Source organism: Dama dama, chromosome 23 (assembly GCF_033118175.1).
Source record: "Dama dama isolate Ldn47 chromosome 23, ASM3311817v1, whole genome shotgun sequence".
NCBI lineage: Eukaryota > Metazoa > Chordata > Mammalia > Artiodactyla > Cervidae > Dama > Dama dama.
In genome coordinates this window covers 38,956,782-38,982,872 of record NC_083703.1, presented here as the reverse complement: position 1 = coordinate 38,982,872, position 26,091 = coordinate 38,956,782, and the positions used below count along the sequence as shown (strand labels likewise).

At 41.5% G+C, this 26,091-nt stretch overlaps 3 protein-coding genes across 6 annotated transcripts in view; 2 read left to right on the top strand and 1 right to left on the bottom strand.

The window, feature by feature from the left end:
• Positions 1-7: 7 nt before the first annotated feature.
• RBBP9 (RB binding protein 9, serine hydrolase) lies at positions 8-8,319 on the top strand. Its single transcript, XM_061126421.1, has 5 exons — positions 8-153; positions 1,471-1,513; positions 2,241-2,346; positions 4,184-4,269; positions 4,631-8,319. The coding sequence occupies exons 1-5, from the start codon at positions 55-57 to the stop codon at positions 4,855-4,857; spliced, it is 561 nt and encodes a 186-aa protein (XP_060982404.1). The 5' UTR covers positions 8-54; the 3' UTR covers positions 4,858-8,319.
• POLR3F (RNA polymerase III subunit F) lies at positions 8,144-21,047 on the bottom strand. Its single transcript, XM_061126420.1, has 9 exons — positions 20,684-21,047; positions 19,259-19,376; positions 14,072-14,139; positions 13,496-13,563; positions 12,069-12,181; positions 11,574-11,717; positions 11,235-11,342; positions 10,174-10,365; positions 8,144-9,052 (listed from the first exon to the last, which is right to left on the bottom strand). The coding sequence occupies exons 1-9, from the start codon at positions 20,743-20,745 to the stop codon at positions 8,975-8,977; spliced, it is 951 nt and encodes a 316-aa protein (XP_060982403.1). The 5' UTR covers positions 20,746-21,047; the 3' UTR covers positions 8,144-8,974.
• A 166-nt stretch (positions 21,048-21,213) lies between these two features.
• Positions 21,214-26,091, top strand: part of DZANK1 (double zinc ribbon and ankyrin repeat domains 1) — a 49,696-nt gene continuing 44,818 nt past the window's right edge. For all 4 annotated transcript variants that reach the window (XR_009690049.1, XM_061126419.1, XM_061126418.1 and 1 more), the window contains exons 1-2: positions 21,214-21,272; positions 23,492-23,608. Coding sequence is in view for 3 of the 4 variants with exons in the window: in XM_061126419.1 (XP_060982402.1) it covers positions 23,500-23,608 (109 nt within the window). In the remaining variant the exon portion in view is untranslated. The remainder of the gene's footprint in view (positions 21,273-23,491; positions 23,609-26,091) is intronic.

Genomic DNA, 26,091 nt, shown 5'->3' with positions numbered 1-26,091 from the left:
GGCAGGCTCCCCGGTTGATCAGGCTCCCCTGAGCACCACAGGTCTGCTGCACTCATGGCTGCTCCCTGCAAGGCGGTGATCGTCCCGGGGAATGGGGGCGAGGATGTGGCCACCCACGGGTGGTACGGCTGGGTGAAGAGGGAGCTGGAGCAGGTAGGAGACGCGCCGAACTGCGCTGGGAGCGCCGGCCTGGCTCCGCAGGGCGCCTCGCTCCCACCCCTTCGTGCAAAGCCCTGCCGCCCTGTCTTAGACCTTGCAAGGAGGGCTGGAAATTGGGCTGGTGAAGCAAGCTGGAGGGCTTCGCTGAGGCTAGAGTCCTAGCTTCACCTGTAGAAACTAGAGACCGCCCGCTCCCCGTATCTTCTGCAGGTTCAGATAATTCTGTCTCCTCTGCTCTCTGCTTCAGACTTTTAAATATTTTAATTCATAATGTTGATATATACAAAGGATGTACGTAACACGTGTGTTCATCATGAAGCACGATGTAATCAATACCAGAGAGTCCTGTCACCAAGCTGAAATCTAGAACCTTCCCAATACCTTCAGAGCCATCTGTATGTCCCTCCATCGCATTTCCCTGCCCTCTGAACCAGTGAACCAGTGAAGTTGTTCAGTCATGTCCAACTCTTTGCAATCCCATGGACTTTAGTCCATCAGGATCCTCCACCCATGGACTATTCCAGGCAAGAGTACTGGAGTGGGTTGCCATTTCCTTCTCTAGGGGATCTTCCTGACCCAGGGATGGAACCCAGGTCTCTGATATTGCAGGCTGACGCTTTACCGTCTGGGCCACCAGGGAGGTATATCTGTTTTTAAATTTACTCCACTCAGAAAAAATTAATGTGCTTTTCAACCTCCATATGTATGCTTTAAACAATACATTGGTAAATTTGGCTTCTTTGTGAGTTTTATAACAATGGCATCTGTGTGTTGTCTTCTGCAGATTGAAATTTTTTTTTTTTTTTTTTAAACCCTCTTCCGCAATTAGGCAATGACTGTTTGCTGAGTTGCCAACTCCTAGAGCAGGTCTAGAATAAAATCCCAGGATGATGGGTGAGAACCACGATGGAGCTAGAAAAGCTGTCCAGGAGGATGGGATCTCCCACTCTCTGTACCAGCTTTGTGAGCCACATCTTACCTGTTCCCTGGAGCATAGTCAGATTGGCTCCAGCTGAGTTTGTCTGGAGCCCTTTGTCTACATATACACCGGTGATGATAAATGGAGATTTGTAGATGCACATATAGAGATCTGCAGAGCTGGCTGGATAGAGAACTACTGACAGGTGGCAGTTCATGAGGGACTGCTTGTTCATATTTAATCCTATAGCACTTAACCCACTTCATTTCATAATAGAAGCAAATACTTATTGAATTGATAAAGCTCATATCAGGTGTCTCATCTCTTATAAGCCATTACTAGTTGTAATTAAGTTCCTTATAATAGTTTTTTCTTTCCCCCTCGTATTGTAGATACCTGGTTTCCAGTGTTTGTCTAAAAACATGCCTGACCCAAGTAAGTTTTTTAAATGTATCTTTAAAAAGTCTCCTCTTGTTGGGTTTTTATCTTGCCATTTTCTGGTAGGTAAGCCGAAGGGAATACATACCTCAGGATGAATGATGGCAAGTATTTGGGGGGAGGAGGCTACAAACCAAAAGATGTGATAGAAAGTTCTAGAAGGAGCAAGAAGAGCACCCAGGGTTGGTACAAAATTTTCAACTTTGTAAGCAACTTGATTTTCCCTTCTCTAAGTCAAATATTTTCAGGCAGAATTCATGGGTTTTTCATTTGAGGCAGAGATGTGACAAAAGTTATAGCATCTCTATGAGATCCTAATATTAGAAAATGTAACCTTGCCACTTTTGTTCTGAGCATGTCTGTGACTTGTCTCAGGAATTTCCTTCTTGGAAAGAAAGAGCATATGTGGACGTCAACTTGAGAGACAATATTGTCAAGAGGATTTCAGTTGGAAAGTTTACATTAAAACTTCAGAGTTGTATTTTTTTTTCTTTAGTATTTCTTTATAAGAACATGGTAAAAAAAATAAAAACAAAATTATTTACCCAAACTACAGATTTGAGTCTTTCCAACAGCAACACAGAAAACTTTGGCTCTGTGAAAACAGCCCCATCCCCTGTTGGGGTCCTGCAGCTTACTGAGCAGTCCTGTTAGAAGGGTGGGCAGGACTGGACTGAGACTGCCCCTGTTGAGTGACAGACTCTTCCTTTCCCCTGAACCTCAGTCACAGCACGAGAGAGCATCTGGCTGCCCTTCATGGAGACGGAGCTGCACTGTGACGAGGGGACCATCATCATTGGCCACAGCTCCGGGGCCATCGCGGCCATGAGGTTCAGTCCTTGTTGAATGTCACCCCCTTCCCCCACCCCTGCCACGGGCTCCAGCCATGCTTGCCTGGGAAATAGCTGGTGCATGTCTTAAGTTTCCACTGCAGAGGAAACAGTGCTGCCCTCAGAAGTGGTAACATGATCTGTCCTAATTCCTTCCTGGTTTGGTTAGTGGATTAAAAAGAAATTTAATCCACTCAGACACAGATACCATGATCCTTTTAAAACACGAGCACCTCCAAACCCCAGTGGCTCCCAACCCCCCCAGAAGAACGTCTTGGCCTTCAACACCACCACCACCCATGTCATCTCTGCCATCTCCCCCTGGCTGCCCTCAGCCTAGCTTATAGACCTCACTGCAGTCCTTGAACACTCTGAGTACGAGCCTTCCTTAGGCCTGTGCTGGCCATCATCCTACCTGGACTTAGTCCCAAGACAACCTGTGTGGCCTTCTCCTAAGTCTCTGCTCCATGTCACCTTCCAGTGAGGCCTTCTGGAATCACTCCCTGTGAAACAGCAACCTCACCTCACTGAATCTTACCCCCTTTATATCTGTGATGCCCCTTATTATCTATAGCACTTTTCATCATATGACATCCTATTCATTTCTTGTCTGTCTCCTGCCACTCAAATGTAAACTCCATGAGGTGGGACTTTGTTATTCTGACACCGAAACCCCAGTGCCTGGAGGAGTATCTGGCATATGGTAGGTGCTCAATAAATGCCTGTGGAAGGGTGGTGGCTGTTAACCACCCCCACCCCCAGTCCTCGGGGTAAACAGGCACATCCCTGCTGCTCCCCATTAGAACATCACCCTTCAGGCTTCTAAGGCCTAGAGTAAGGACAGAGCTGGCTGAATAGCCTGTTAGGGTTGGGTTTCCTCCTTATTTGTGAGGCTGGATGACAAAGGATTATTGTTTGGTGTGGCCTCTTGTCCCACTCAGTCTCTCAGGATGTCACATGAATTGTTTGTCAGAGAAATCTTGCCAGGTTCCATAACCTGTAAGCCACACCTGTTGAAGCTATGAGAATGCTTTCTGATGCGGACCTGCAGAATCATGTTACAGTCATAGTGTTCACAAGCTGCAAGGGGTTGTCTGGAAAATGAAGAAATCACTTTACACCGGAATCTGTACCAACTCAAGGCCAGCTGAATTTTTCTCAGGCCGTTGCTAATAACCGAGTGCCTTCTTTTAAAGGCAGGAGCCCCTTCCTGAGCCCAGTCTCTGCTCAGTGAGGGAACTATCTACACAGTCAGCTGAGTGTCTGCTTGCCGGGCACTGTTCGAGGGAACAGGGTCAGAAACAAGGCCCAGACCTGCTGGGGGGGAAACAGATGTGACACAATGCAAATGAGTAAGAGCACAGCGTGGAGCATCGTGTGAGAGGCAAGGTTCTGCAGGACTCAGACCACCCGCACCCGTCACCTGGGCTGGGGAGGTGTCATGCCTTAGAGTGCTGATTCCTGGGCCTCACTCTCAGCCCTCTGAATCGGATGCTCTGGGGCCGAGCCAGGGAATCTGTGTGTTAACCAACCAGGTAAAGCCAGCGCGGGCTGAAGGTGGATGCACCCATACATCGAGATGATTACACTTGTGCTTATTCCAGGCGAGGCCTGCACTACTTTGAGAACTGAGTAGAAGCTCAGGTAGCCCAGGTGAGGCAATTGCCTGCTGGGCTCCTAGTTCTTCTGCAGTCTGCTTGCTCTTTTTCATACCAAGCTCAGCAGCCTGCAGCACATGCTTTCTGTAAGCTGAGTCAAGTGACTTTGGGTGGTTTACTGCCTTTCTGGGAATTACATTTAACACTAGACATAAGCTACGTCATTCCTGACTCTCCAGGTACGCCGAGACCCACCAGGTGTATGCTATCGTGTTAGTGGCTGCGTACACATCTGACCTGGGAGATGCGAATGAGCGTGCAAGCGGTAAGTCTGAAGGCAGAGACCCTGGGGAGGGCCCTCCCTGTAGTCAAGGGGCTGCATGATAAAACAGGACTGTCTTCTGACAGGCTAACAAGACATCTAATCACATGTGAGACATACTCACCACCAATCTTTAGATATAAGGTAGGCACTTAGGGCAGTGGGTCAGCTTGTAATCCACAGACTAGAACTGAGCCCCCGAACCACACCCTCCCTCTTCACCAGTAGCCATGGTATCTAAGATCTGCAGATCTGCAGACTCACAGTGGGGCTCAGATTCTTCATGTCCCTGCTGTGGTCTTCACCAGAGCGGCTAGAGTGGAAACGGTCCAGGGCACTGAGAGGCTCGGTGTTTTTCTCACAGGCTACTTCAGCCGGCCCTGGCAGTGGGAGAAGATCAAAGCCAACTGTCCTCACATTGTGCAGTTTGGCTCCACCGATGACCCATTCCTTCCTTGGAAGGAACAACAAGAAGTGGCCGACAGTCTGAAAGCCAAATTGTACAAATTCACTGACCGCGGCCATTTCCAGAACACGGAGTTTCATGAACTGGTTAGTGTAGTCAGGTCCATGCTGAAGGTACCAGCGTAGACAGGATGGTTCCTGCTGTCTGTGTAATAACATGGGAGGAGGGCAACTATCAGATTATTAATAATCAACAGTCTCTATTATCAGATGAATACTGACACATAAAACAGATTCAGTTAAGGCCCAAAATGCCTAAAAAAACACACATTTCAATTTTCAAACAGCATTTTTGTTCTCAACAGAATCTACATCTCCTCAAATTGCTGTGAGCTAAAATATTCTTTTTCCCACTTGGTAAGGGACAGGGGACAGCTTAACCACCCTTACCTGTCCAAAGTAAGACAGAAACAAAACCCAGGTTTCCTGACCCCCCAGTTCCGATTAAAACAGGTTTCATGTTATGTTGAAGGAGCTGCAGTGCTCTCTGACATAAAACTTTTCTTTTGTCGGGGAAAGAAAACATGACTAAAGGTCCAGAGTGTTGGTGAAGAGCTCCAAACACTCTTCAGTTGGGAGCTGACCCCAGAGATTAACCCAGACCAAGGCCTTCCCCTTTGACACCTGACCCCTTATCCCCAAGCATGTCAAGAGTGACAAACAAGGAGCTGGAGGCAGGGGTGTGCAGGGGCAGGTGGGGAACATGAGAAGAGCTGACTGGATCGGCGAGGATCAGGCCAGACTGCTGAAGGCAAAAGGGCAACGAAGAGGGAGAACTCCTGGGCCCTGTCGCCACGTGGGAATTTGCCAAGGTATTGCCAATCTTTCTGATTTTTTAAGAAAAACAAATTTATACAGTAGGTCTTATATTTAGGGACTATTGAGTGTATATATATATAAAATCCATATGTACGTGAATTATGCTCAACCCACAGACATATGGGTTATGTTAGTTGGCAGCTACAGAGTAAATAAATTTACAAACACTGAGATACAAGGTCTAGGCCATCCCTGTGTGACCTCTGCCTTAGGTATTCACTTAGCCAGGTGCTGTACAAGCCTCTCTGGAAAGCCTGAGAAAAGCCTGAGAAACAGACAACATGTCAAAGGATGAAGTCATGGGAACAATTTGGATTCTGTTACAAAGTCTTTAAAAAAATGATCTTTCCACGCCTCAAGTTTTGTTCTGTAAAGTGCTCTACCTTTCAGTTTCCATGGGCCTTGAGATCTTGTAGCATCATTCCATGATTTTTCTTCTAATCACATTCCCTCAAAAAACCCTTTCTCATTTCCCAATGTTTTTTGGCTATGATGATCTCTAAGTATTGCCTCAAACACTTGCCAGTAAATTCACACCTGACATTTGCTTCAGTAATGTGAATTCCCACTGTTTACACCTCATGAAGATTCAAAGCTGTCATTTGAAGCTGAAGAGTCTTGATTTCTAAATGTGCTTTAAAAAACTCAGGAGAGAGTCTCTAAGCTTTCAGCAGTAACTACCTTAGGGGGCTGGGAATCTTGGTAGGTATGGTGTGCTGGATGTCTCTTGTTTATTTTCTACAGCCAGGGATGTTTTGAGTTTGCTGCGCTGAAGGTGTCTTTTATAACTAAAAATAAATCTGATGAGTTAGTGAAAAGCCAAGTAGATAAGTCAGTCGAATAATTTTCTTAAGAGAGGTTGTTTGGCACTGATATGACCAAGCCTGTAATCAAAGTTTGATTCTGTTTGAATTATTTGGCAGTAGTAATTGTTCTATATGTTCTGCCTTGTTTTCTGTAGTCCTTTTTTTTTTTTTGTAGTCCTTTCTTAAAAGTAAAAACTTATAAAAATAACAGTTCATAATACTTTTTTATACTCTTTCTCTGTAGAAAAAAAACAAATATATACAATTAAGAAATAATTAACTTCAATATTCTTCACTCCTATAAAAGTAACTTGAGTTTGGAGCCGTATGGTGGTCCAGTTGTGCTGCTCAGCATGGCAGCCAGTAGCCCTGGGGAGCCAGCAAGACAGCGTGCAGTTCTTCATTCCTGGAAGCCACAGTGCAGGTGCTCTGCCATCATGGGTGACTAGCAGCTGCCTTGCTGGACAAAGATACAGAGCATTTCCATCCGGAGAGAAGGTTCTCCTGGACAGCACTGTGCTAGAGCTCGTGACACATTTGTCCCTCACCCACCACCACAGTCGAAGTGACTCCACTGAGTTACTTTTGACTGGTTTGTTTAGTTGATCACGATAAAAATTACGGCTCCATAAAACTTACTCATCACCAAACTGAGATCAGAGAAGTTATATGACAGAATCCCATTACAACTATTAGATCGTGACCTTTCGTGTTTCTCTGTTTGACTCTGTACATGCAGATCAGTATAAAGCAGAGACAGGCCTTGACAGACTCCAGGGAATATGTTTTCAGGTGAGCAAAATGCCACACGCTAAACGGAGATCAGCTGTGAGGAGTAGGACTTCACGTCCAGTTGGACTTCGTGATGTCGTTGTGAGCTTAGAGCCCCACAGTTTGTTTTGGTCAGAACTTACTCCTGTAAATATCCATGTAACCAACATCAGAGATGCTGTATTTTTCAATCACCTCTTTCCTTCTTAATATTCAGAATGGAAAACAGGCCAAGGGGAAAAAGTTTAAAGGGACTCTTTAGTCTGGTAGGCAAGGAATACTTCTGGTTTAGCCACAGATCGTCAACTTTAAACAATCTCTGGCGCTTAAGATATAGTACAAAATCTGTATTAAAAAAAAAAAAAATCTGTATTTAAAACGCAAACTGGTTCCTTCTTTCCACTTCTGACTCTGACAGGCCAGTTCCCAGAAAGGCAGATACTCATCTTACCATTCCACTCTCAGGGGAACAGAAGCCCTTGTAGTTTCAGGCTCTCAGACCCTTCTGGATCTTACACATACCCAGTAATTGAAATGATCTTTATTTCAAACACCAGTGTCATCAAATGCTAATTCTATAGAGCTCACCACAGAATTTATATGGTTCTTACAAATTGGTTACTGAGCTGAGTTTTATTTTACTATTTATCTTAAAATAACCCTTGTGATGGTTCTCCAAACTGGGGTTTGAACCCAGGCCCCAGTAGTAACTTTCCTTTCCCTTGGCCCCTGGCTTTTGGCCTGGACACAGAAACCTTTAAGTGGCGCTACAAAGTGAAAGTACTTAGCTAAGATCCGAAAAAGCCCTGTAGCTGAATTCTGTGCAACAAAACATCAAGTGACCTATTGTTTTCTATTCAGCTGAGGATTGGGACTGTAAGTGCTATTGGAACTAAGGACAGTTATAACAGCTTCTTGATTATAACATAATATTTGAGACAATATGGAAACAAATTGAAGATAGGATAAGGAAAGAAGAATGATACTCCCTCCCCCACCAAAAGGAATGAAAGGCAATGGATTATTTTTAGTTTTAATTTTAGTTAAATAAGAATCTAGGGGAAAATTCTAGCAAATAATACAACTGAGCCACAGACTTTAACAACAAAGAGCCAGGGAAGATATTCCCTTTAGGATGAGAACAATGAATGAATGAACAAATGAATGAATTTATGCACTGAAAACATGTCCTTGACAACAGTCACCGTTTGGGTTTGAGGTAAGTACACCAATGTAATCCTTGGAAAGAATATTTCTGACATAAAAAGGCATCAGTAGTGTGTGGAAAGGGATGCTCTACTGTCTCCCATCTCATGCTCCAAGTCTGCGTCCTCCCCTGCTATTCCTGCCTTCCCCACTTTTCGTTTCTTCTCAATGAAACCATGGAGAAAACAGAAATGGTGACACTGAGCCATATGTAAAAAATTCCCAATGAAGACCTTGATAAATACCTTTAAAACAGGCATTTAAAAAAAAAAAAAAAAAAAAACAGGCATTTTAAATTTCCAGCCGTTATCACAGTCCTTGGTGAATACTGACTTGCTGGCTTCTTTTCCCGTGAATCATCAGAAATCTCGAAAGTTCCAACAGGTGGTCTTCCAGAGGTTCTAAGTATTTTACTTACTGAAGAATGGATTTCTCCACTAACCTTATTATCTGTTTCATACCCTGCTGACTACACTATCAATATAAATTTAGTCTTCATAGATTAAAAAATATATTTTTCTGTAGCAGCAAGTCTGTACCTTGAATGCTTTCAAGGGAGTGTGATGTTCCATCATGAGTTAAATTATTTGCACCCGAAGTAACTTCATTTGCAAAACATCAGCAAAGTTCATAGCTCTCTATTAAAATTCGAGCCACTCTGTCATGTAAATACAGTTAGATGGTGAAATCTCACCACCTTCATGGCAGTCATCAAAAACCTTTAGAAAAGAAAAATGGTTACATTCAAACTCAGGTTTTAAAATTAGTATATTATAGGTAATGTCTTAAATATCAACTACAACTAAAAATTCTAACAAAATATCCAATATTTCAAGCATTTATTTAAAGCAATATTAAAAACAAAACTTTCAAAGTGAAAGTTTAGGCCTGTATCTAAGAACGTCCTGGAAGAGGACCTGCTCTGGTCATGGAGTGAGACGGAGACCGTTTGCCACAGCACTAAGCTGACTAGTCTACCTGCCCGCTGGGCAGAAGGCAGGCAACGGTCCAGGATCGGAGGTCTGCACACACGAATGACTTAATCTTGACTAATCCTTTTTGTGAAAGTGCTAAATAGAATTCCCAACAGAGTAGCCTTTTTTCTGGGAGTTGAAACCAGGGCATGAGAGCTGTAGACAATAGAAAGCAGACAGGCAGTCCAAGAATAAACACGCCCCAAGAGCAGGGACAGAGCCTGCAGCACGCATAGGAAGGAACAAATGACGAGTGTGGGTGTGCTACAAGGGCGAACACGTCACCTCCGGTGTGAGGCCTCGTTGTCAAGTCAACTGAAGGCTCTCAATCTTCCTTGCCCTAAGCCCCCTCATACTAATTAATACCACTAACTCCAAGGGATGCAGGAGGATTATGACAGCATAGACATTTTCAAAAACATGTCTGGCCAACAACAGGTTCTCACCAAACCCCACTACCCTTCCTCCTTAGGTGAAATGGTTAGCCCTCAGCAAAAACTGCATTTTGCAGGGAACTCTGCTCAATGTATGCGGCAGCCTGGATAGGAGGGGAGTTTGGGGGAGAATAGACACATGTATAAGTATGGCTGAATCACTCTGCTGTGCATCTAAAACTATTACATGGTTAATCGGCTATGCCCCAATAAAAAATAAAAGGTTAAGAAAAGAATTGTGCATTTTGGGATCAAGAGCAGAAAACCAATTTCCTTAAGGTGGTTATTACAGGAAAGAATGTAAGGTGATGACGTGCTCACTAAAGGTATGTCATCAAGGTTACATGGTGGTGTCAGCAGCTCTTGCTGGTAAGTTAGGTGGGATCTGCACTAGCAGGCAGTAAAGTAGAAAGAGAAGCCATTTTAACTCACTGGGCAGAGTCCGCAGGGGGCCCGGACCAAGCCTGTGGGCGGGATGATGGGACTGACCGCCCGGTAGAGTTTCATGTGTCCGTCCACACTGCCAACAGTGCCTTCTTTGGCAGCAATGATCGTCATCTCTACTTTCCCATCATAAATGAGTGTATTCAAGATGGTCTCTATGTCCTCCATGGACAGCTCCACCTACAAAAGCAGTATGTTAGAAAGGACTCAAAATAAGCAATCATCCTTCTGGAGGGTGTTGATAACAGTAACAGGTCACAATTCTTGATGAAGTGGGGAAGGAGTATGCTAGAATAACTGAAAGCACAAAGAAGCTGAACAATGGCCAGAGTGAGAATGGACCACTCAGATCCCAGGGATAGAGCTCTGAGCTCACTGCTGAGCTTCGCCCTCCTAAGGAGGATCTAGACATCTTGTCACATTTCTTTGGCAAGAATCTGATGGAGATTTATAAAAATGCTTAAGCAGAAAGGTACTTTAGACAGCAAATAGTCCAAATTCCTGTGTTGTTTTTTTTAAATAAAAGAGAATTGGAGAGCAGAAATGAAAATGACTTGTCCAAGCAGCCACTTCAGCATCTTCTCTGATGGTGAGGGGCAATCAAGCAGTGTCCACATGTACAGATGTTCAAAAGAATGTGCTGACAGTGCCACTTACATCTCATAAGTAGGAAACTACCAATAAATGACAACCGATACTAATGACGGATGTTTGGCACATATGTTGAAATGTCCCCAGGAGAGTCAAGAACTTGTCAGAACAGACTTTTGCATCTGGTAGTGAAATGCATGGCCAGGCTTCCACTCTGCTGCTCTGGAGCCCAAGCTCAAGGACATACAGTTCAGAAAGTGCCTGACGGCAAGGACTGCCTTTTCCTGCCTGGCTTAGGACAGTGGGGTCTACATTCTGCGGGTTCTGTAGAATGTACACAGGTATCACCTGAGAAGAGGGTCTGGGCCAGATGTGTTTAGAATACACTGTAAACCATATCCCTACGATGAAGCAAAACTTTTTAAAAATAAGATGAAAATTAGAGACTGGGCTCTGACCTTACTGATCCCCAATTCGCAGATATACTTCCACACTTCATGTGATGAAGCAAATGAACTATTTCTTTGTATCATTGGATTCTGTTTGCTTTCTCGTGCGGTTTCTGCCTATAAGGGTAGAAATATAAATTTCATGAACAATACCAGTACCTTCTGAACACAATTTCTATAGAAGATAATCAACAACAGGGCCTATTTTGTTTAGGAAAAAGGACCAATTTCAGTATTTTCAATTCCTATAAGATACGATATGTATGATTAAACATTCCTTATGAAAAAAACTTAAAAAAAAAAAAAAGAAAAACCACTTGGAAGGATGTTTCCTCAGTTATGGCTCACCTTGGTTTGTAGGAATTTAAAACACTGTTGGTTAAGCACCTCCACAAATTCAGATTCAAAATCCTGGTCACTGTACCAGGCCCCACCTGTCACAGAGCGGTCTGGCTGCAGGTTATAGAGCATATACACCTTCTTTTTTGAGGCCTAGGAAAAAAACACACACACACAGCAGATGGTTAAAAGGCACCAAAGCAGTCTTCCAAAACTAAGACTTAAAAACCCCAAAGCTTTCTATTTCACTCAGGACAGCATACCAAGTCACCTTGTGCTTGGCTTCCCCTATTAACACCTGACATTATCAGAATACATGTGTTATAGCTAATGGACTAAAGCAGCATCTCCAAATGGTCCAATATGAGCTACAACTTTAAAAATCTTTTTTCATCAGTTGTTTTAAATCATGACATAGCCGAAAGAACGATAAACACCTGAAATATCCTTGAAGCAATATACGTACAGTGAACATTCAAGAGAAGAAAAGAGACTGTTACTCACTGCCACAGACTTAACGGCTTTGATAAGCTTTTTACTTTCCAAATTCTTTAGAATTTTGTTAATTTCTGTTAATGGCAAGTTGCTTTTGTATCGGATATCTCTGCTCCATATTCCTGTAAGAAAATAAAGTAAAATAAGTTTAACACTATAGGATTTGTGTTTCTTTTCCCATTGCTTATATCTCATTGTAAATCTAGCAAAATATGTGTATAATCCTGGAGCATTGCTATAGGAAAAATGATGCACAGGTAAGAATCTCAGATAAAGTAACAAAAATATGCAAGAAAGTTGTATGTTCCATTTTCTAACTGGAAATTTCTTGGAATGCTAGTGTGGCATCTTTTAAAAATCATATGATAAGGGACATTTTTCTAAAGGAAGAAAAATCTTGATGTCATTGAATTAACTTACAATGGCTTTTCCATGCCCTCCTACATTCCAGCCTCTTTTTTCTATAAATTTCACTTTAGATCGTATACTGTAAAAAACAAACTTAAGTTTGGGTCAGGGTCAGCTGCCATCCTCAATGGAAAGGAATTAAAAAAAACCTTTATGAGAGAATCTGTGTGTATGTATGTCCATTATACTTGGAAAACAGAAAGATTATAGCTCTTACAGTCACTAAGAACCTGTGCAGAAAGCTACGATTTTTCTTTCAAAGAAGGAAATAAGTATTATATGTATGAAGGGAATTTATGTAAAAGTATTTTGCTGTATTTTCTTCCCAACAAAAAGGCATAATAAGCTAGGCAGATTTTGTTTTAAATAGAGAATGCTGTCTTCATATTTATTTTTAAAATGTAATTTAACTTCCTAACACATATAGAATTGTACAATTTTAGGTTACATCATAATTGCTGAAGCTAATATCAATGACTCAAACAGGTCTTAAACTGTAGTAACAGCAATTTAGATCCCGTTCTTTGAGGGCGACAGGAGAGGAACTAAACAGCTGTGGAGGGAGCTACATCAGACACTGCCATGCTGCACTAGGTGTCCTGTGGTTTCCTACAAAAACCAAAGAGATGTTATGATCCACAATTAACAGATAAGAGGAAGAAATGAAGGCTTCCAAAATTTAGAGAGTGAGGATTAAAAAAACCCTTCAGTTTTATTTGTTTTGGATAATACATGTATATGGTTCAGAATTCAGAAGTTTCTTTCCATCTCTGCCCATGGCCATCTAGTTCCTGCCTCCCTTCATGCAACAACAGCATCACTCTCGGGTGTCCTTCAAAATATGTACATTATAAATATGTATATATATATATGTGTGTGTGAGTATGTGTGTGATATTTTCTTCTCCTTTGAACACAAAGGGCAGCAGGCTGAACTGACTGCTCTACACCCTGGGAAGCCAGGATCTCCGTCCCTAATATCTGGTCCTAGAGATAACGTTTTTTTCTGCTTGTTCCTCTAAAGCTTACCTTTATTTCCTGCATCCTCTATGATCTGATACACTAGTTTTTCTTGGTTATCTGATCCTTTCATTTTACTGCAGGGGAATAAAGCAGAATTAAATAGGCAAAGAGATACAGGCTAATCTAATCATCTACATGACCACTTAAATGAATGAGTAGACAAGGTCATCACATTGACTTATTTACCAAAAGGAGGGCTTACCTTAAAAAGAATGAGACAGGGCTGTATGTACCAGAATGAAAAGATGTCCAAGATACAGTAAGTGAAAAAAAACAAGTTGCAAAACAGTATGGATAGCATGATCCAATTTGTTAAAAAAAAAAAAAAAAGAAAGAAAAGAGATTATATATAAATATAAATATATGGTATATAAATATATAATCATCTATATATATTTATATATACCTATAAGGAAGGATATATATCAAATTATTTAGAGCCACTATCTCTGGGAAATGGAACTCCTGTGGGAAGTGAGATGATTTGAAGGACAAGTTTACACGATGTAATTCTGCACTGGCCTTCTCCACCCAAACATGTATTACTTTTACAATATTAAAAATAAAAAATCATGTGCTTACCCAGCATTCTGAGAATCCTTTATTCTATACAGAAGTCCTGTATTGCTCCTTAAGAGATCCAATTGACCCTAAAGTTGTTTTTTTTTTTTAAAAAGAAAGAAAATATCAGTGAACTATTTTGGAGACATATCAAATCTAATGGCAAGCATTAACGCATTCTTCAATATTTTACAGACTAAAATATCCTACCTTGTATAGTTGTCAGTTCCTCCCTTGAGTACTTAAGATTTTCCCTACATATCACACGTGATACATATATTTTTTAAACTTAACTCTTTATATCACCATTTCCCCAAATACTAAGTAAGTAAGTGTTAGTTGCCCAGTCATGCCCAACTCTTTGCAACCCCATGGACTGCAACCCATCAGGCTCTTCTGTCCATGAGATTTTCCAGGCAAGAATACTGGAGTGGGTTGCAATTTCCTTTTCCAGAGGATCTTCCTGACTAGGGATGGAACCCAGGTTTCCTGCACTGCAGGCAGATTCTTACCTAACAATTTCCTACATGTTAGATCCTAGCCTGATTATATGATCAATGCATGAAGAATTTTAAACAAGCAGCTTTAGAATAATAAAATTTCATATTCAAGTAAACTGAATAAATATAAACATAATAAAATTAACATCTTTAAAAAGTTCAGATAAAGGCTATACATGCAAAAATATGTTGACACAATGATTAAATAAAATTTACAACATTAACAGTAACATTTACTGATATGGGTGATCTCTGTAGTGTTACATGAAAATTAGGCAGAAAGATCAACCAATGAATAAAAGGCCTGTAGTAGTTTTGTTTTGTACAAGTCAAATATAAAATTAAGCGTGTCTGCCATGCTCTTGCATTTCCTTGAGTCTGAACTTGTGAGAATGCCAATGGCTGTACCACTGGGCTCCTCGCAGTTCAGAGAAGCATTGCTGAGAGAGGTTCCCATGAGTCAAGGCTGGGCAGACCCATAACTTGGAATCACGTTGGTATATCAGTGAACACCGGTCCTTTTCCTCCCTCCCCTGGCCCCCTAAGTGGAAAAAATTGAACCACAAAGCCCAATTTGGAAACTTCATTCAGTTGTTTAATTCAGGTGAACATTTACTGAACACCTGTCCTGGGAACATCTTTGGGGTGGGGAGGACAGACATGAATTCCGAGAGAGAACTCCACAGCTGATTTCAATACTATAGGGTGGCATGAGGACAGAGCCGAGTGAAGCGGGGGATGGGCTCCCAGGGAAGCCGCTTTGGCCCAGCCTGCGGGTTCAGGGGGGCTGCCTGGAGTTGAGTCTTAGGATGAGAGTCAGTGTGTGAGGAAAGGAGGAAGGGCCTTTTAACCAGGGAAGACAGCATGAGCAAAGGCCTGAGACACTAAATAGCGTGACATGCCAGGGAACCGAGAAACAAGCTGTTCCCTGTGAAAACAAACTTGTGAGGCAGGGGGTCTAGGGAGATGAGGTGGGTGGGGAAGGCAGGGGCTCAGAGTGGTAAACCCTGGAGTCTGGACTTGAATCTCCAGAGCTGAGAGAAGGGTTTCTGGTGGGAGAGTAACTTGGTCAGAACTGCCTTTAAGACAGAGCAGACTGCTCTGAGGTACACGCAGCCAGGAAGGCTGTTAAGATACACCTAACAGTTCAAGCAGAAGCCAAGAGTCTGAACACATGCAGGGGTGGGAGGAGTGAAAACAAGGGAACGAATTTGAGGATGGTTTAAGAGCTAAAACCAGCAACACTAGTGATTTATTAACAATTACTCCCTTGCTTAAAATTCTTGAGTAGCTTCACCACTGCTCATTGCAGGACTGGCAACAGGTGACTGCTGAGGATAATTTTCAGACAGACAGGAAAAAGCTGAAAGTGGAATCTGAGGGCAAAAACATTTCTAATCACCACACTTTCCAGCACCCCTTGCTCTATGCTTCCAGAAGCTGAAGACTTTCACCATGGTGAAGCGACTAGAAATCACCAACACTCCTTCTCTTTTGGTTAGGACAGCGTTCAGCAATCTGGTGCACTGTTTTTTATTTTTAATTGAAATAATGTTATATTAGTTTTGGGTATACAACATAGTGATCTCAAGTTTTTATAGACTGTACTCCACTTAAAGTTATTATAACATGTTGGCTATATTCCCTGTGTTGTACAACACATCCTGTTTCACCTCTTATGCCCCTCCCCACTCCCTCTCCTGACTGGTAACCACCAATTTGTTCTCTATACCTGTGAGGCTGTTTTGTTATTAACATATTTGTTTCTTTTTTAGATTCCAGACATAAATGATAACATATAGTATTTGTCTTTCTGACTTATTTCACTAATACCCTCCTCCAGGTCCATCCATGCTATTGCAAATGGCAAATTTCATTCTTTTTTTTTACAGCTGAGTAGTATTTCATTGTATGTATATGTGTGTGTGTATATCTATATCTGCCACATCTTCTTTATCCACTCATCTGCTGATGGACAGTTAGGTTGCTTCCACATTTGGTTATTGTAAATAATGCTTCTGGGAACATTTAAGAAGTGAAGTTGCTCAGTCATGTGCAACTCTTTGCAATCCCATGGACTGCAGCCTACCAGGCTCTTCCGTCCATGGGATTTTCCAGGCAAGAGTACTGGAGTGGGTTGCCATTTCCTTCTCCAGGGGAACTTCCTGACCCAGGGATCGAATCCAGGTCTCCCACATGGCAGACAGAAGCTTTACCCACTGTGCCCACAGGGAACATTTGGGTGCATATACCTTTCTGAATTAATCTTTTTGTTTTCTTTGATGTATATACCCAGGAGTAGAACTGCTGGATTGTATGGTAGTTCTATTTTTAGTATTTTTGAGGAATCTCTATACTGCTTTCCATAGTGGTGGCACCGATTTAGATCCCACCACCTACAGAGTACAAGGATTCCCTTTACTCCACATTGCCACCAACATTTGTTGTCTGTGGTCTTTTTCATGATAGCCACTCTGACAGGTGTCAGATGATACCTTATCGTTTTGATTTGCATTTCTCTAAAAATACTGCTACAATTTCTGTCAGAGCGTGTTCTGCCTATGTTTTCTTCTAGTTTTATGGTTTCTGATCTCACTGTTAGGCCTTTAATCCATCTTGAGTTTGTTTTTATATATGGTGTGAGAAAATGTCCTAATTTCATTTTTTTACATGTGGTTATCCATTTTGCCCAGCACTACTTGTTGAAGAGACTCTTTTCCCCATTATGCATTGTTTCCTCCTTTGTCTTAGATTAATGGACCATAAGTGGATGGGTTTATATCTGAGCTTTCTATTCTGTTCCACTGATCTATGTGTCTCTTTTTATGCCAGAACCATACTGTAGTATAGTCTGAAGTCAGGGAGCATGATACCTCCAGCTTTGTTCTTTTTCTCAAGATTGTTGTGGCTATCTGGACTCTTTTCTGTTTCACATTCATTTTCATATTATTTGTTCTAGTTCAGTAAAAAGTGTCCTAGGCATTTTGATAGGAATTGCATTAGATCTGTAGATTGCTTTGGGTCATATGGACATTTTAACAATATTAAATCCTCCAGTCCATGACCATTGGATATCTTTCTATTACTTTGTAGTATTTTCAATTTCCTTCATCAGTGTTTTATAATTTTCAAAGTTAGGTCTTTCACCAGTTTGTCCCTAGCTGTTTTACTCCTTTTATGTTACTTTTAAAAGAGACTGTTTTCTAGCTTCCTCTTTCTGATAGTTCATTATTAGTGTATAGGAAAGCAACAGATTTCTGTATATTAATCTTGATCCTGCAACTTTACTGAATTCCCTTATTAGTTCTAATAGCTTTTTTGATTAAGACTTTAGCATTTTCTTTATATAGCATCAAGCCATCTGCAAGTAAGGACAGTTTCACTTCTTCCCATTTGTATGCTTTCTTTTTCATATCTGACTGTAGTGGCTAGGACTTCCAATACTAAAATAGGAGTGGTAAGAGTGGGCCTCCTTTTCTTCCTCCTGATTTTACTTTTTTCTTTCTCTTTGGCCGTGCCTCACAGCTTGTGGGCTCTTAGTTCTCCAACCAGGGACTGAACCTGGCTCCTGGCAGTGAAAGTGCCAAGTCCTGACCACTGAACTACCAGGGAATTCCTGTCTTCCTGATTTTAGAGGAAAGGTTTTCATCTTTTCGCCACTGAAGATGATTTTCTCTGTGGGTTTGTCAGAAACAGTCTTTATTATGTTGAAGTATGTTCTCTCTGTACCAACTCTGATGAGTTTTTATCATGAATAGACGTTGAATTTTGTCAAATGCCTTTTCTGCATCTGTTGAGATGATCTTGTGACTTTTAAGCTTCCTTTTGTTAATGTGGTGTATTATACTGACTGATTTGTGCATACTGAACCACTTTTGCATTCTTATAATAAATTCCATTTGTTCATGGTGTATGATTTTTTGTATATCATTGAATGTGGTTTGCTAATATTTGGTTGAGGATTTCTATATGTATATTTATCAGAGACACTGGCTTCTAATTTTCTTTTTTTACTGGTATCTTTGTCTGGTTTTGGTATCAGAGTAATGATGGCCTTGTAGAATGAATTTGGAAGTGTTTCCTCCTTGTCAGTTTTTTGGAATGGTTTGATAAGGATAGGTATTTGCTCTTCTTTATATGTTTGGTAGAACTACCCTGTGAAGCTGACTAGTCTTGGACTTTTCTTTGCTGGGAGGCTTTGACTAATAATTCAATTTTATTACTAAAATTGAATTAGTAATCAGACAATTACAATCTGGTCTGTAGAAATTGTCTATTTCTTCCCAATCATCACATGTTTATCCCTTAGCTCTTTATTGTAGTTACAGTTGATTTTTCCATTTTTGTCTTTTAATCTTCCTATTAGTTTATGTATTTGATCCAAAGCCTTTGCTATATATTTGCCTTTACTAGCAGCAAGAAGCAAACAGAAGGTGGGAACAGACTATGCCTACATGTACATGTGTGCCAGTATGTACCTCAGTGACAAATTACTAAATATAACAGTTAAAATACAATTATTTCATTTGTCTTGTAAAAATGCATATTACTTCTTTCCTTAGTTCAGGCAGTCTGAACTGTTTCCTGGTCTGAAGTCTTATCAGTCACAACCTAACACACTTTTGAGAATGGTTTCATTCCACATAAAAGAAAGTAATGACAATCACAACATTTAAATAATTACATGAACTAGTTGGATTCACCTTACCATGGACAACAGTCTATTGATGGCCACTGCCCGCTGTTGGGCTTCTATATGCGGCATTTCATTCTGAATTACTTGGTCTGTGATTCCATGAGGGAACTGGTGACATAATTCTATAATCCTAGGGACAAAAGAATTAATGATATTCATGTTTTTACCTAGTTCAAGAGGCAGTAGGGGAAAAATACAGGTAGAACAGTTTAGAAATGTGCCTTTTTTCACATTTGACAGATAATCTGGGTTTCTACAATGGTTCTGAATGACAGCACATTAAAAATGAGGAAGATGCTTTTGAAGTACATGTTAGCATTTTTATTGTATTTAAGAGAAGCATTTCTTATTTATATGAACTTTAAATTAGGACAAAAATCAAATGAAAACACAGAAAAACACATTAAAACTGAGGCTTCAATTTTCTCAGATGCAACAAGGATAACAAAGTGAAGAGATAGTGCCTTGGGTAGCCATAAGTCTGTAAGTAGGAGGAAGATCAAACACTTCTGGAGGGAAGACAAAGTTTTTTTAGGACAATTCACAACTGGGACCTGTTTTTGGAATTAACACTAACAAACAAAAATAAACCTCCAGTTTCACCTTGTCACAGGATCATCATATGTGTTACTAATAAGTAACAGTTTAAGAAAGCTGGGGTCTTCATAAATTCCGTGGTAACCTAAACACTGCAGTGCACGGGAGAGAATATAAAATTGTAAGATGCTTCAGTTCAGTTCAGTTAACCCGCTCAGTCGTGTCCGACTCTTTGCAACCCCATGGACTCCAGCACACCAGGTCTCCCTGTCCATCACCAACTCCCAGAGTTTATTCAAACTCATGTCCATTAAGTCGGTGACGCCATCCAACCATCTCATCCTCGTCGTCTCCTTCTCCTCTCGCCCTCAGTCTTTCCCAGCTTCAGGATCTTTTCAAAAGAGTCAGTTCTTCGCATCAGGTGCCCAGAGTATTGGAGATGCTTTGGGTAAGCGTAAGATGCGTTGCGTGCCCTAAAAACTTCACTTAAATATCGCGCTCAAATTGTTTGGTGTCTGTTGCTTCATAATAGAAAACTGCACCCTAAGTCTGGTTAAACCTTCCATCACGGGAGTTCTTTGGTAACAAGGGCGATCCTGGATCAGAATGTGTTTACACCAGTACCCTATGGGGTCGCAAGGAGTCTGACACGACCAAGCGACTAACACTTTCCCGGAGGGAAACGCCGAGTCTTCACTCTGAGCGTGGATCACCTTAAGGAAAGGTGCGCCTGAGTAGACAGCTTCCCTGACAGACCCAGGGAAAGGCCGGCCACACAATCTCGTCAACTGTCCGACTAGCTCTGAACTTCTTAAGTGTGCCGTCTTCCGGAGACGAGAGAAGGGTCCGGGAGAAAGGGGGGCTTTAGAGACGGGGAACGAGCCTCACTCCCCGATTTACCTGTTTTCGATTTCCACTGGATCCGCGTCGGGCGGCTGCACCTTCACCTTCACCTCGGCCATGAGGGCGCCCGTGCCGGGCCCTTGTGGGAAGAGACCCCTGCAGGCGGCCGGACTGCGAGCCGGGAGAAGCGGGACACGGTTGAAGACAGCGTCCGGCCGGCGCAAGGGGCTTTCTTCCTCAGGTCGCAGGCGGTCCTTCCTTGCGGGTCGCCTAGAGGTGGCCAAGTCGCGCCTGCGCCGCTTCCCGAGCGCGCGCGCCGTTCTGGTATTTTCATTCTGGTATTTCGTTCTGGTATTTCCAGAAAGTCAGCGACTGTCGCACGAACGAGCCTGGTTCTCATTTTGAGTTGGGAGGCCACCTTGTAGCGCTTTCCAACCTCTGTGAAGGCAAGTTCTCGGACGCCTACTGTTAGGCTTGAAGAAAGGAGCGCTCTGCGGTCGCCTGTCTCCGGGCCAACCGCAGGGGCGGAGCTAGTTGCTAGGAAGCGGGTTCCTGCCAATCACCTGCCCAGTTCCCGGTGGGCGGGGCGCGGCTCGCAGCGTCTTGGTAACCCGTACCGCCGCAGTGAAGGAGAGGACCAAGGGCGGTGAGCGGTGGGCTGCCTCGGTGGGGGCTGCGGAGGTACCCAGGGGGTCCCGATCGGGTCCTGGTGGCTGGGGGAGGGGGCGGAGGAGAAGGGCATCCTTCATTCAGCCGAGTCGTGGCGGTGTCCTTGGCTGCACCTGAAGGACGGAGACGGGGACCAGACGGGGTTCCGGAACCGGGCGGTGAGGGGCAGAGTCTGAATGGAGGGATGGCGGGGTGGGGGATGCTGTTGACGCAGTCGGGCCTAGCGGATCGGTCTACGGATGGATCCCCTTCGCTCGGGGCCCACTGGCCTACGCACTGTCAGTCTTTCAAGGACATCGCCTAGTCGCCGCAGGAATTATCCGCAACCCACCCCCCCAACCCCCCGCCCAGACGTTTTTATTTTGAACTAATTTTTAGCCATTTTTTAATTTTAACTGCCTCTCGCGTAAATGAAAATGTGAGGATGGGCACGCTCCAGAGCCCTTTTGCAGGGGCTGTCGCGCTATCCATATATGTATCTGCAATTTAAATTCTTAGCCTCCGACCTGGAACTATCCAACCAGGCATTAAATTCACCCCTTAAATTTAGCCATCCCACCTTTGGGGTATAGTCTGTGACAAACCTCAAACCACAGAGACGTTCGGGGCAGTTTTATTTATTATTTATTTATTTATTAAAAAAAATTTTTTTTTGCGTCATGTCATGCGTGGCTTGCAGTATCTTGGTACCCCCACCAGAGATTGAACTAGAGCCCCTGCAGTGAAAGCATCAAATCCTAACCACTGCACCGTCAGGGAATTTCCAAGGCAGCATTGTTTAGAATAACAAAAACCCAAAGCTGAAAAGAAAATAATAAATGCCCAATCACAAATTGATAAATAAGATTATGTAAGTATTTGGAAAATTGTAAATAATAGGGGAGGGTACAAGAAGTACTGTATAAAAATTGAGTTTCAATGTAGATTTTAACTGAGTAAAATCTATGCATCCATTATCATTGAAATTTGAACAGACCATCCGAGATGTAAATAGATTTTAAGATGTGGGATTTTCCCCCTAAATCCTTTATGTATTAATAATTATGGACACTCCCACACCCAAGAAAAAAATCACTAAGACCTCCATACTTGTACTTAATTACTTATAAATACAGTAGATGGAGTGGGAGACTGTTTTAAGGTATGGGTTTTCCCCCCTGAATCCTTGGTGTATTAATAATTATGAACCCTCCCATCCCCAAGAAAAAGATCACTAAGACCTCCATTCTTGTACTTAATTACTTATAAATACACTAGATGGAGTGAGAGACTTCTGTGTTCCTTGCTCACTGTTTATATTCATGCCAGCTTTCTTCCAGCTGAGGCGTGACCCTCTGTCATTTTCTAAAGTTTCTTTTGCAGCTTTCACAGGCACGAACCAGTTGATGACAACTGCAGAACTTTGAACATGGAGCTTTCCCAAGGGAGCTGGCTCTAAATGAACATTTCATGCTACATACAAAGTTACTTCTGTTCCTCTTGTGTGCTGTCTTGCCTGAAGCCAAGAGAAGTGGTATACTAAAAAGAGGCAGGACAGACTGGTAATGATCCAGGGATTGCTTAGGTTTGGTCATCAGTGATGATCTCTGCTCTGACATGTGCATTTAATGTACTCACTTAAAAGAATGGTATTCCCCCATCCCATACACTCCTGCTTTTTGCCCCCAAAGTGAGGTAAATACTCAGGTAATCAAAAGCCCACACAAGATCTCAACAGCAAAAATACAGCAGAGACAATAATTATTTCCATTAAAAATAGTATTTGGGGACTTCCCTGGTGGTCCACTGGTTAAGACTTTGCCTTCCAATGCAGAGGGTGCCAGCTCATTCCCTGGTCAGGGAGCTAAGATCCCACATGCCTTACAGCCAAAAAACATAAAATAGCAGCAATGTTGTAACAAATTCAATAAAGATTTTTAAAAATGGTCCACATCAAAAAACATTTTTTAATTATATTTATATTACACATGACATTGTAAATCAACTACACTTCAATTTAAAAAAAGACAAAAGAACTGAAATGAGTCTCCCAAAAAAAGAAAAAAGAAAAATGATATTTGTAGATGATAGAGAAACAACATTCTCTTTAGTTTTTACTAGTCTTACTGTATTTGAATGAGATACTTCTCTTCAGTGTCTGTTCACATATAGGTGTCCACTGGAATTTATTTTCATCCACTTTTTTTTTAATGTAAGGAGGGAAAATGACAGCTGGTTCAGTGTGTGTCCCTCAAATCATACCCTTGCGGGTGCCTCAGCCCGGAAAAGCCAACCATGAAATTGATAACAATACGCTTTTGGAAATGAAATCAGGTAAGAATCAAATGTACTGAAATTGTTTAAAATAACCCTGCCATGTTCTCTATATTCATCTGGTTGTTGATTTACCCTCTTTGCATCCTTTCTATAATCAGGATCTTGGGATGATGGTAAAACTTTCAAAATTTGAAGCAATGTTGGTTTGTAGAATGGTATTTATATAGGTTACAACAGCTGGCTCTTGCCAACCTTCCATTTGTGTTGGAAAGCGACGCAGCAAAGCCATGACTTACTTTAGCCAGGTTAGGATGTCCCATTGCTTCCCCAGACTTTCCCAGGATTCTCAGTGTTTTTCTCGAATATCAGTTTGACCTCCTAACACAGGCTTCCCAGTCAGACAGGTTGGAGAGTGAAGAATCCTGGCTTCGAAAACATCTGGTGATCTTCAGTACATTCCTCAGCCTTTCTTAGTCTCAGCCTCTAGACTGTAAGAGAGTGATAATATTATCTATAGAGTCATCATGAGGATTAATGACTTGATATGTGATGTGAGGCACACAGGTTCTGGCTCATGGTGATGCCAAAAGACATCATACCTATTTCTGCTTAAATAAAGCAGTGAATGTGTTTCTTTTTCATGCCAGGAACACACACACACTCATTTACATATGTAATAAACATAAAGAGAAGGAGAAGTTTTATAAATAGAATGTATGAACAATTACTTGTTTAAAACAGATTCTTAATTTGTAGCCACATGGATGGACCTAGAGATGATCATATTAGGTGAAGTAAGTCAGAAAAAGACAAATATCATATGATATCACATATATTTTGAATCTATAAAAAATGGTATAAATGGTCTTACTTACAAAGCAGAAATAGACTCACAGACATAGAAAACAAACTTATGGTTCCCAAAGAGGATGGGAGGAGATAAATTCAGAGTTTGAGATTAACAGGTACACAGTGCTATATATAAAATAGGTAAACAACAAGAACCTATTATATAACACAGGGAACTATATTCAGTATCCTATAATAGTCTATAGTCTATAATGGAAAAGAATCTGAAAAAGAAAAAACTATATACATATGTATAGCTGAATCACTTTGCAGTACACTTGAAAGTAGTACAACATTATAGAAAAATAGATTTCAGGTTTTTTTTAAATAGAAAAATTAGACTTCAATTAAAAAATAGACTCTGAGACTCCAGTTACATATTTGAATAACTAATGTACATACAAACTACATGTACTGATGGTGTGACATATGGTGTACCAGGTATGACACCTAGGCTTCCTAGACTGAGAGGTCCAACCAAGAATATATATATTATACTGTGTCTTCCTTTATCTTAAAAGCTAATACTATTTTAAAAATTCCTGTAACCAAAATTCAAGTCTTAATATATGTGCTCATAACCCTCAGGAGAAGTTGGGTGATGATTGACAAATGATGACAGGGTATCCAATTTCTCTACTATCTGAAATGTCTAATAAATAAAAGATTCTACAATTCAGTGCCAAAAGTAATAATATCCCAATAGGAAAAATGGACAGAGGATGTGAAAAGACATTTTATAGGAAAGGAAATATGTGTGTTTTAAACATATGGGAATATGCTCCTATTCACCCTTCACTTGCTTGCTGGGCAGAGCTTATTCTCTGCTTTATTTACTCCCTTGCACTTAATCACCACTTAACAAATTCTATGTAGTCGTTTGCTGTTTGTGTGTTTTTTTTTTAAATGGAAGCTCTATGAGAGGAGGGACTTCGGTCACTGATGCATCCCCAGCATCTGAAACAGTGTCTGGCATGTAAAAGGCATTTGGTAAATACTTGTTGAATGAGTGAGTGAATCTTACTCAAAATATAAGAAATGTGAGTTAAAGCTATGAGATACTTTTTTTAAAACCTGGGAGAATATAAAAGAAGTATCAGCAAAGTAAAAGAAAAAAAGATCATACACGATATGGTTGAGATGGTGGGTTAACATGCACTTCCATTCCCTGCTGGTAGCAGGGTGAATTGTTTCAGTGTCCATGGAGGGAAGTTTGGCAACATTAACCAAAATTACAAACTCGCGTAGCTTTTGACTCAACAACAGTACTAGTTCTACATATTTTGCAGATAGACTTATAAGAAGAACTCTTTGCAGGGTTATTCATTACAATGTTTGCAATGGCAAAACTGAAAAAGAAAGAAAAGGAAAAGAAGACAGTTTATATGTTCATCTGTATGGATTGTCTGTTGGCCAGTGATTCATCCATAGGAGGAGAATGCAGTTCAGCCATAAAGAAGAATGGGGTGTTTTTTAATGGAGCAGTATAGAACAATATACAAGATACAATGTTAAATGAAGAGAAAAAGGGTGTGAAACAGGGCATGATATGCCACCATTTGTATGTACAGAGAGGGGGAGATTAAAAAATATGTACATATGTGTTTGGATATAAACTACATACATACATTGGAAGGACAGTTGATACTATTGGTTGCTTTTAGGCAGCTGATGAGGGCGGGGAGCTTGGA